The 11,732-nt window shown below is 34.9% G+C and overlaps 1 protein-coding gene across 2 annotated transcripts in view; it reads right to left on the bottom strand.

The window, feature by feature from the left end:
- Positions 1 to 1,416: 1,416 nt before the first annotated feature.
- LOC121969958 (proteinaceous RNase P 2-like) overlaps positions 1,417 to 11,732 on the bottom strand; it is a 42,631-nt gene continuing 32,315 nt past the window's right edge. Inside the window, exons 5-6 of one of the 2 annotated variants that reach the window (XM_042520292.1) lie at positions 1,922 to 1,990; positions 1,417 to 1,808 (exon numbers count right to left, since the gene is read on the bottom strand). In XM_042520292.1, the coding sequence (XP_042376226.1) occupies positions 1,569 to 1,808; positions 1,922 to 1,990 (309 nt within the window). In that variant the 3' untranslated portion in view covers positions 1,417 to 1,568. The remainder of the gene's footprint in view (positions 1,809 to 1,921; positions 1,991 to 11,732) is intronic. The other variant, XM_042520293.1, reaches the window with a different exon arrangement.

Below are 11,732 nucleotides of genomic sequence, written 5' to 3'. Positions count from 1 at the left end.
ACACGATTGTGTGGATTCCACACGGCTACAGCCTGCTTCTTCACTGGTTCATTAACACGACCGTGTTGATTCCACACAGCTGGAGCTTGCTTGCTCGGCTTTATGGCATGACTATGTGGGTTCACACGGCCTCACTTTGCTTCGGCTCTGCTAAAGAGGCATGGCCGTGTGATTTCACATAGCCATGTCTCATGGCCCATGGGAAGAAAACTTCACCCTAGTATAGCCATCAAAGGAGGCTCCCTTACGGCGCTCGCGTGAATCTAACGTGAAGTAGTCGAGCATGATGGTTCCATCGCCGGAGTCACGCTCCTGCAAGGGTTTTCAATCGTCCTCACTGATGTAGGGGCCCATTAGGATCTCCCAGTTATGAAAACTCGAAATAACCTTCCATGGTGGGCTGGCATTCAAGAGTAGAAAGAAGAAGAGGCAAAGAGAGAGGAGATCGAAAGAGGAGAACGATGATAATAAGATGTTATGGTGTTGATTTTCGAATGAACAATAATAAAGAAGAAGGGAGGATGTAGGAGGGTAAAATGGAAAATAAAGTCAGCAAAGCTATATTATTTGGATAATTCCAAAATAAAATACTGAAATAGAGAAAACGTAAAACTAGCTATGCATTTTCATAAATTACCATAGTATTATTATAGTGACTACTGCCCTTATTGCTATAATATAAAGCAAAATTACTTTATTTTAATCAAAATTATTGATATATTAAAAATACATCAGTATGCTACTACCGTATTTGCTCCATGTCAGTTATGGTCATAACTACTACTACAATATTGAAATAATTTTCACTAAATTAACAAATTTTACTTAAATTTATTTAAGTTAGTATAATAAATTTTACCAAGTTAGAATAATTTTGCCGAATGTTTCAACAATAATTCACCAAAGGACTCGCTTAGACTTTGAAAAATTCCCAAGTCAGATACCATACTTTACATTTTATTTTATGAAAATGCGCTAAAAACTCCAAATTATTTTGAGCATTGACCAAAATAGCTCTAAGCAATTCTAAAGGTGAAACATCAAACAATTTGACCCAATAAGATTACTTTCACCCTCCTGAAATCCTGAATCTTAATCCAAAAACTCGACTCATACCCCTATTAATTTAGAAAAAAAATAAAAATTTAATCTCATTTACTTTTAACACAGTATGATCTTACCCATGCTAAAGTTTTAAAAGTTCATAAGCATTTAAATCATTAATGAGTTTGAGAACATGTTTAAGACCCTTAAAATTACAGTTGAGAGCCAGAGCTAAGATTGCATAAGACTGGATGTGAAAGCACATGCTTACGAAGCTGGAAAGTAGATGGGCACAAGGAAGACAAACAGCACCCATCGTCTTACATTTTGTATGATTTGCGAAACGAGCATCAAGAGAAACGAGCATCAAGATAAGAAGAACAGGCTTACTGCTCAAACAACTTCCAACCAAATTTTCAACTTCCCCAGCTGATATTCTAAACAAAAACCAATTTAAAACAGATAAATCAAACTCCATATAAATAAGTTGTACAACAGTTTGAAGATAATCTACTGCCTGGTGGTCAGAGACCATCAGATCTATCCTTTCTTTTACCAGTCACATGCCTCGTGCTATTATTGAAAATGTTGCTACACTCGGGTGGAATAATCGATGATTCACTAATTGTTTGAACCAAACTGTCAGTTATATCTTCCAAAGGACCATGGGTGGATCCTTGTCTCCTAATACAGAGCCAAGTTCGCTGTTTCTCATCGTCGCACATCTCATCTAATGGCACGTGCCATGAACCTGTTTCAGATTCCTGAAAAGAATAAATGGATGATCAGCGTATAGTTGCAGAAATCTCTGATAAACTTGTATCAAAAGTCTTCTAAGAATAAAATGAGATTCTATGAAGGAGCCTAGAAAAGCTACCTGAATCACTACAGAATATGGAGGTGGCATCACGAGAGTCAATTTACCCTTCACAAAAGTATACCTGACCTGGATTAGGTTCCATAATAAAATTATTACTCTCAAATATATATGCAAAAACATATATAATAAATAGAGCGAACTGTATAAAGCAATAATAGGTTGATTGTAGCATTTACCGGTCAATATAATTATTCTAGCAATCGTTACAGATCAACAAGCTAAAACAAATGCCACTCAAAGGAAGACATGCCAAGGAAGAATGTTATTTGAACAGACCTTGCTTATAACACAACCTAATTTCCTATCCTCAGAGCTATCCTACTTTCTTCATTCACATGTCACATATTAATCAATTTTAAGCCATAGGTGATCTTGAAGAAATAATAAAGAAAAAAATAAATACTTTAACTATAGTGAGACTAGTTCAGGAGTTCTGACATCCAACAGGATAGAAAATTATCCTGCGGGTTGTATTAATTCCGTTGATTCAAACACTAATTCCATTGATTCAAACACGAACGTTGGAAACAATCTACTAAAACCAATTGATTTAGAAGAATACTAGAAAATTTGGAAAAATAAATAATAAACAACACTATCGAAAATATTATAACTCTAACATTAACTAAACAATTATTTAAATAGACCCAAAATCCTAACATGCAAAAGACAAAAATAACTCTAGGAAAAAAAATTAACAAAAAAGAAAAAAAAATCTTCAGATCATCCTACATCAGGAGTAGCCCAAGAGGAAAATTCTCAACCATCAACTCGGCAATCCTTTGTTGTGGACAGGTGAGTGCTAGATATAAACTAATATGTTTGACTACTTAAAAAATATGTAGCAAATGCTTCTGTTACATCTATTGATGTATTAGAATCACAATCTTCAATTCCTTTAGCGATCAAAAAGTTAAGAACTGTCGTTATTGCAAGCAACTGTATTCCATAGCTTCTCTATCTAATCATGAAATTGATTTGTATACTGATGGTTTGTTAATTCAAGAGCCTTCTTCACTTCTAAATCCACTTGCATGCTAGTCCAGATAATATCAGCCCTTCTTCAGATCAATAGTGTGAGTGAATTCAGAATGTGTTAAGAATTCTACTACTTGTGGGTTCTCAATATAAACACAGCGCACGATCATTATATTGAAGCACACGTGTGGTTGGAGAGGACTACTAAGTAAAAGCACAAAGATTCCTTAATCCAAGCTGTTGGTATTTTTCAAGTTCCTGGATAAAATAATTTTCTAGTGTATGGAACCAAGCTGTGAGCCTTGCAGAGCGTTGTTTGTTCTCCTCGATGCAAAAAAAGAAATCGCGAATGGATTCTTCCCCATAATGCATGTCCTAAGTTGGCCACAGCAGTGAAAAGCTTATAATTACTGCAAGTTTATTATCACTGTGTCGTAAAGCAAAGCCCAGTTCACGCAGTTCTTCAAGATCTTCATTTATTTTAATTTGTGCATTGCTAAGATTCATACCCTGCATAAAAATATCTACAACGAGCTCAACAAACTCACCACTTTCAAATTTGGATTCTTCAATCATCATCCTCTTCTTCCATGACATTTTCATCAAATCCGTTATCATCCATCTCATGCTCATCATGATCTATGTCAAGATGAGAAGTTTGATGAACTTCATCATCCTCCAAGTCATTCCTGTCTTCATCATCTTCATCAATTTCTTCTACTCATCCCCAAACATATTTTCATCAATGGATTCATCGTCTTCCTCGCCACTAAATCATCGACCGATCTCGCTCATGAAGTCGCTAGAACAAAGTTTGAGTGTAACCAAAGGGAAGAAAGTGGCTTTTCATCTTCTTTTTCACCTTCCCTCAATCAGTGATCTTGGCTTTGCCCTATCTGTCACGTGATGTCACAATTGCTCCCACCATGCTGATTCTCAATCTTTGAGTTTGATGGCAACCAATTTAAAACAAGCACATCTTGATAATAATAATTCTCTCCACTTTACTAATCCAACCAACGAATTCCTTTACTTGTAATGTACCAGAAAACTTAGGCAGATCAACCCAAAAATCAAAGTTCACATGGTGCTCCTCTTGACCACGACATTCTCGGAACTGAGCACAATTGTGATATGGATTTTTAAAAGCGGAACTAGAATCACGATAAAAGATCACATGATCATAAAAATCCCGCGCCACCAGACGTTAGGTTAATTTTTGACTAGCCTCTATAAATCCTCAATCTTCATATCCTAGATGCTATGATTATGATGTGAGGCTTGATTATGATGTGAGGCTTCCTTAATCGGAACTTACCTATCACAACCATGACCACAAACCATTGAAGTTGTTAAGGCTCTGATACCAACTAACGCCTAGTAGAATAGAGATTATCCTGTAGACGGTATTGATTCTATTGCTTTGAACACAAACGCCAGAAACAATCATCTAAAACTTGTCGGAAAAATACCAAGAAATAGAAAAAAAGAAAATAAATTGCACGGTCAAAAATATTATTCATCCAAAACTAACTCTAAAATCGACTAAACAATTATTTAAATAGATTCAAATCCCTAAGATGCAAAAGACGAAAATAACCCTAAAAAAAGAAATTTTAACAAAAAAAAGTAAAAAAAATCTTCAAATCCCCCTACATCATATTCGACATCATAGAATCAGAAATTTAAAACTTAACCAAATTCACCCAATTAGCTGCAATCAGACAAGTCTTCCTTAAAGTAATGGGCTTAGTAGTCATAACCAAAGAACATAATTGCTTCTGAAAACAAGATGAGAAGACAAACCAGCTCAAACATTTCTTTGACTTAGTCAAATAACCATTCGGTCTCAGTTTTAGCAAACACATGCCTATGCAGTGAGAGATTATATTGTATTTGATAGTGGTTAGATAAGAATTATGTAGGCTAAACTAGTTCCTAACAAGTCAAATTAACCCAATTAATACTGTGATATATATAGAGAGAGAGATGATATGCTGCCTAAAGCTTAGTACGTGGTTGTCAGCGACATCCGACATGGGCAATCTGACGTGGCCAAAACGTAATTTTTATAATCTCTCATATGCATGCAACAACTTTTTTCTCTTTCCTCTTAAATTAAAATATAATTCAATCTTCTCTCTCCTATAATTACATGCAACAATCACTATGGTACTGATGCGTCAATGTTGTAATAGCTACAATGTAGTAGCTGCTATAACGGTGCAGTTAAAAATCAGCACCAAAGTGATTATTGCATGCAATCATAGGAGAGAGAAATAAAATTTTATTTTAATTTAAGAAAGAGAAAAAAGTTGTTTATTTTAATTTAAAAAGAAAGAGAAAAGTTATTACATGCAGATAATAGAGGAATTAAAAAAAATAGATTTTGGCCATGTCAAATAGCCCACGTCTGATTTCGTTCACGGTCGTGCAGGAGGCGTTGAGCAACATATCAATTTTGTGTGTGTGTATGAGTCATGTCAATCGTCATGACCAAAACTTATGGTCCATATCTTCCAGTTGACCGGCAAGCAAAGCACATCAAGACATTCCACTTCTCATTTCGACGCAAAGCACGTCAAGACATTCCACTTCTCATTTCGACGCAAAGCACGTCAAGACATTCCACTTCTCATTTCGACGCAAAGCACGTCAAGACATTATGCTTGATCTTCATTCTCCTTGTTAAGGCAACGTTGAGACACAAAGTAACAGATGAAGAATTATGGATCAATTTAGAAATTTAATTTTTATATATTTTAGAGTAAATTCTGTATGGTTTTAATTTCTAAGAGTAGTTAAGAGTTTGTTATAGTTATAAAGGCAGTCTGGTGCAATATGAGGCACCATGGAAAGGTCACATCACATTGAGTCTATTATATGCAGTCTTACCTTGCATTATAAGAGATTATTTCCGCGACTCGAATCCGTAACTACAAGGTTACACCACATCAACTTTAAGAGTTTGTTATAGTTTTAAGAGATAAATTAGATCTTTTAAAAAGTTAGTTATAACATTAGATATAAGCTGGCATTTATAAGACGACTTAATCTTATCTAAATTCTATAAAAAGGAGTTAAGATCTTGTGTATTAGCTTATCTTTCAATTTAATATTTTCGTTTTGGTGAGTTGAGAGTTGTGTTTATGTTTTATGCAGGATGATATTTTGTGTTACCAAATGATATCAAAGTTGAATTCCTGATTTCTAGTAGTTATGTTGTCTCATATTTTCTTTAATAATATTTACCTCTTTGATGAATTGAGAGTGTGTTTTGTGTAGGATGATTTTTCATGTTGCATCAAATGATATCGAAGTCAAATTCCTAATTTTTTTCAGTAATAGTGATGATATCTTGCTCCTATCTTTTTCTTGTCCCTCGAAGATGTCCAACATGATTTTTCACTCAAAGTTTGTTCCTTGTATCGACGTAAGAATGTCATAGCAAACTTTTCTATTCCACTTACCATATCCATGCCCCCTTCCATTACCCATCCATTAGATAGATCTCCTCCACCTTCCTTCAATCCAAAGCCCCTTAAAGAGTCTCCTCCCATGTAAGGCTGAGTATTCAGTTAAAATCAAACCAAATTAACCAAATTAATCGAACCAAATTAACCGAAACCAAACAAACTGAACTGACTGAATTTTCCAATAAAAACAGAACCGAACCGATAAAATATCAATTATTTCGTCAAAACTTGAATTACCACAATTTTTCAACAATTTACCGATTAGTTAAGATTTATAAGTTCACTTACTTTTAACTAAATTTTTTAACAATTTACCAATTAGTTAGGAGTTATAGGTTCACTTATTTAGGAATTTTACAGATTAGTTTTTTAATTTTGGTTTATTCGGTTTAACTAAATAAGAGATTTTAAACTGAAATTGAACCGAATTAAATTTTTTAGAAAAAAATCCAAATTCTAAAATAACCGAACCTAATTTTTAAACTTGATTTGGTTGGTTTATTTGATTTAACCAACTTTTGCTCACCTCTAATCCCATGTCCTTAGAGAGATCTCATACCACCAATAATGTGGTTTGCACTGCCAATCACCTCTAGCGAACACACAAAATGATCGAGCGATATGTTTCTTTAATTACGCAACCACTCTACCGCCCAAACATCCTCTTTCAACATCCACACTCCACTCAACCCACCATGGCATACCGCCGTTGTGATTCCATGACCAGCAACACAACCCATAACATGCACGATTCACACCAAGCAATAACCTCCTTGCGCACCTCCCCATTGGTCATACCAAAAAGCAACAATCTCTGATCCCAACGTTGAATCTCCCACTTTGGTTCCTGCCACTTTCACAACCCACACATTGCCTCCTCTACATGTCTCTTCACCATTGTGTGACAAGTTTGATCAATGGCAGCATTCTAAATTAGATTTGACTAAAGCCCCAAAATCTAGTAATCACTTAGTGTAGCTACAATAAAACACAAAGTACTATTGCTACAATCGGCCTTGCTAACGTGTTTTTTTCCCCTCTCTTTCCCCTCTCTTTACCCTGTAAGGTAAATCGGTCTTGCAATCAATCGGCCTTGCTAACATGTTTTTTTTCCTTTCCCCTCTCTTTACCTTCTTTTTCCCGTCCTCTTCCCTCTTTTCCTTTCCTTTTCTCTTCCATTTCCCTAGGGATTTTTTTTCCACCATTGATTCCTTTCCTTCCTCAATCTACATCTCAGAGTAAACAAAGCTTAAGGTTTGGGACGTGTTTGAGAAAGAACACATGTAATCAGACAACTTAATCAGACACAACCTTGTAACAACTTGACCAACGAACTTAGTTCACATAATCCCAATAGAATTGTTACCTCTAGTTTTGAAAATTATTTTTGTCTATTTAGTTGGTAATTTATATTTCTGACATTCAATTAGTTTTGTATAATCCCGACAACAAACTATTTTTGTATAATATGATATATCCTTTAGAAGAAGAAAAATCATGCATTATTTCTTGTCCTCGTTGAACCATCATCTTTTGGAAAAAACGTACAAATACGCTTATTTAGTTTAGTTATCATTCTTCCATTATTGTGCCTAATTTATCGTTCTTTTATTATAAACATCAATATTTATTATAAGCTCAATGTATTGTAGAAACTCTCACCCACTATTAAATTATCCTATTTCTTGAGAAAACTTCAGTCACATTTAGTCATGTTCCTGATATAGCAAATCAATATGACAACAAATTTAATAGGAAAGAAACCCCTACTTTTGATGGGATCAATGGATTCTAATATATGGTTAATTAAAATAGAAGACTACTTTGACTATCATGACAAGACTTCGATTGAACAAGCAAAACCTCAAGCCATGTCAAAGTTTCAGTATTTGACTGAAAGAAAAAGATGTATGGTGTTGATGGTGGCATGTATGGTGTCAATAGTAAATTGGAGGTGAGATGAAAAAGATAAAGAAGAAAAAAATAAGACAACTATATAGTTAAGTTTAATATGTTTACTTTTCATTTGGAATGCTACCATTTTGATATTATTTTGTATGGAAACAAACTATAAAAAAATAACATTACATTATGTAGGTCTCTTGCGGCCGACTAGAGGAGGGTAAATAGTCTGCACAATAAATTCAAACAAAACACCTTCCTCAAAACCTATAGTTTCATTAAAATAAACACTTGCATAAAGAATTAAAAACCTAATTAAAAGGAAGAGAAACACAAAGAGTTACTCGGTTTGCACTCAGCAGATTGCTAATCCAAGGAAATTAAAGCTCACTAAAAATCTCCTTTAGGTGGAGTAGCCTCTTACAGTAGTCAAAGCTCACAATTACAAAGTTAAACTCAAATGGAATCGTTTTCAAGTGTTATCTTTAGCTTATGGGATCATGACTGTATTTATAGCCCTGATCAGAGCGCCTGAAAGGATTCCAGGCGCCTGGAGGGGGATAAAATTTTATCACCGTCACAATGGATCGCGACAGCTAACTTTGCGATAAACTTTCTAGTTCAAGTGCCTGGACCCGCTCCGAGCGCCTAGACTTGCTTAAACTCGATCCGCATTCGAAGGCGCCTCCGAGGGCGCCCTGGAACTCGAGGTGGTCCGAGCGACCGAACCAAATCCGAGTGCCCGGAGTCTGGATGCCTGGAATTGCTCCAAGCGCTCGGACCACAGTCAACATCCAATTGACTTTTCATCTAAGTCTTCCGCTCCAGCTCCACTCGCTTAGGTGATTTCGACCATCCAGAATAGGGCTCACCCGAATCCCTTTTGCGGCCTTCTCGAGCAACATTCCGCTCCGGCTTCTCGTCCTTCGGAACCACCACGCGCTTCCTTCTCGTTCGTCAATGTACTCTTCCGCAGCACCTCATCCCTCGGACGCATCGAGTCCGTCGACTCTCTCCCGTGTCGTCCTTCTCACTAGTTGCATCTCTCGCTCGACCTCCTGTGCTCCTAAATTCCTGCACACTTAGATACAAGGACATCAAAACATAACAAGGCGTAACTTGACTTGATTAATCACATCAAAACTATCAAAGGGTACTTACAATCGCCCTTTTTTGATGTGAACAACCCCAAGTTAAGTTCAACAAACAAATAACAATTATAAAATTGCAAGTACATGTTTTAAAAATTATACCCTCCCCCTAGCCATAATCTTTAATTCTCCCCTTTAATCACATTAAAATGGGGTATTCCATGAAAACAACTTTAAAATAAATATAAATCAAGAGTCTAAAGGTAAAAAAAAATGACCATCATCCAGAAAAGATCAAGAAGTTTAAATTTCGGAAATTTGAATAAATTATTTTTGGAAAAATTAATTAAAAAAAATTTAGACTTGGAAAAATCTTGAAAATTTTTATAACAGTTGAATAGTCATATATAAAGCAGACATAAAAATTTTAAAAATATATATATTATTTTAAGCATAAATAAATTTTTTTCTACATAAAGACATATTTTTCAAGAAACTGATTAAAAATAGTTATTAATCTCGAAATATCTTGAAATATTTTCTGAGAATGTATAATAGCAAGTAACTTTGTAAAAAAAATAAACTTTCAAAAATTATATTTTCGAGAGTTTTTAATATTAAAAATTTTCATTTAGATAAATAATTTATAGAAAATTTACCAATGGTCAAAAAATTTTGAAAAAATTCTCTTAGATAGAGAAAATGATAAAGTTCTACATAAAATTATATTTTATAAAAATAACTCTGCGAGATATTTTTAAATAGACAAATATAATTTTTCTTAAACAATTCATACAAAATAATTTAATGGTCAGAAAAATTTGAAATTTTTTCTATTGATAAGTGATGAAATTCTCTTTCTCAGAAAAATTAAATTCTAATTAATTTCTAACAAAAATCATGCAAAGCAATTTATTTATAAGCAAAAAAAAACTTTAAAAAATAAGGCATGCATAACAATTTAACCTAAGCATGATCTTGGAATCCAAAATATATTCCTTTCTGATTTGGTTCTTATGATATCTATAATACCAATTAAGTCCTTAATAATTTCAAGCTAGTTGAACATGTGAGTATGCAAAATTTTTCAAATTTTCTATTTCTATTTTCAACTTTTCATTTTCAATTTTTATCTTGTCAAAATCTTCTAATCGACAAGATGTTGCTAAGGTTAGTTTTAATTCATCATTTTCCTTTTTATTTTTTCTATTTTCAATTTCTAATTTACAAGCATTTTTCGATAATATTTTTATGAATTTAAATAACTAGTCAGGAGGTAGAGATCGTACCTGACTTACCTTGTCGATTTCTGATGCTCCCCCTTAGATCTGCTTTGCTCCCCCTTCATCGATGCTCTCGATGCTCATTGCGGAAGTTCAGCTTGGGCTTGATCTCTGACTCTGACGACGTTTCATCTCACGTCGCTTTTAAATTTTTATATTTTGACTGGATTGGCTTCTTGTTCTTCTCCTTGTTTTTCAATTTGGGACAGTTGTCTTTGACGTGCCCTTCTTCATCGCAGTAGTAACATCTTATCTTTTTTTTGCTTCTTTTATCCTACACTTGACTAAACTTACTCGTTTTAAACAACTTTTTGAATTTTCTTACCATGAATGTCGTTTCCTCATCGTCGAGGGGCGTTTCGGATTCTGGTTCATCTATTTTTGCCTTTAAGGCAATGTTATGCTTGGGCTCCTTCAGATATGCACATCTAGTTTCATTAACTTCAAATGTAGAAAATAATTCTTCTAAAGTACTTACCTCTAGATCCTTGGAGATGTAATATGCATCTACTAAGAATACTCATTCAAAAGTCCTAGGAAAGGCGTTAAGCGCGTACCTTAGCAAATCTCGGTTGCTACAAAACCAAATTTCATAATCAGTAATAAATCAAAATCTGTCTTAAAGAATACCTCCATCTTTTTCTTTCAATTCGTGAATTCCCCCTTGAACTTCGGTGGGTAAATGCTCGGCACAACCATCTCTTATGCTTCGATCGACGGTTAGTCCTCTTGAAGCGTCCTTGCTCTGATACCAATTGTAGGTCCCTTGCGGCCAGCTAGAGGAAAGTGAATAGCCTGCACAATAAATTCAAACAAAGCACCTTCCTCGAAACTTATAACTTGATTAAAATAAACACTTGCATAAAGAATTAAGAACCTAATTAAAAAGAAGAGGCACAGAAAGGGTTCCAAGCGCCTGGAGGGGTTCCAAGCGCCTGGAAGGGTTGCAAGCGCCTGTATTTATAGCCCTAATCAGGGCGCCTGGAAGGGTTCCAAGCGTCTGGAGAGAGACAAAATTTTATCCCCGTCGCAATGGATCGCGATAGCAAACTTTGTGATAAACTTTCTGGTCCAGATG

The sequence above is a fragment of the Zingiber officinale genome, chromosome 4A (genome assembly GCF_018446385.1).
Source record: "Zingiber officinale cultivar Zhangliang chromosome 4A, Zo_v1.1, whole genome shotgun sequence".
NCBI classification, from domain to species: Eukaryota; Viridiplantae; Streptophyta; class Magnoliopsida; order Zingiberales; family Zingiberaceae; genus Zingiber; species Zingiber officinale.
This window is presented reverse-complemented; position numbering and strand designations above follow the sequence as displayed.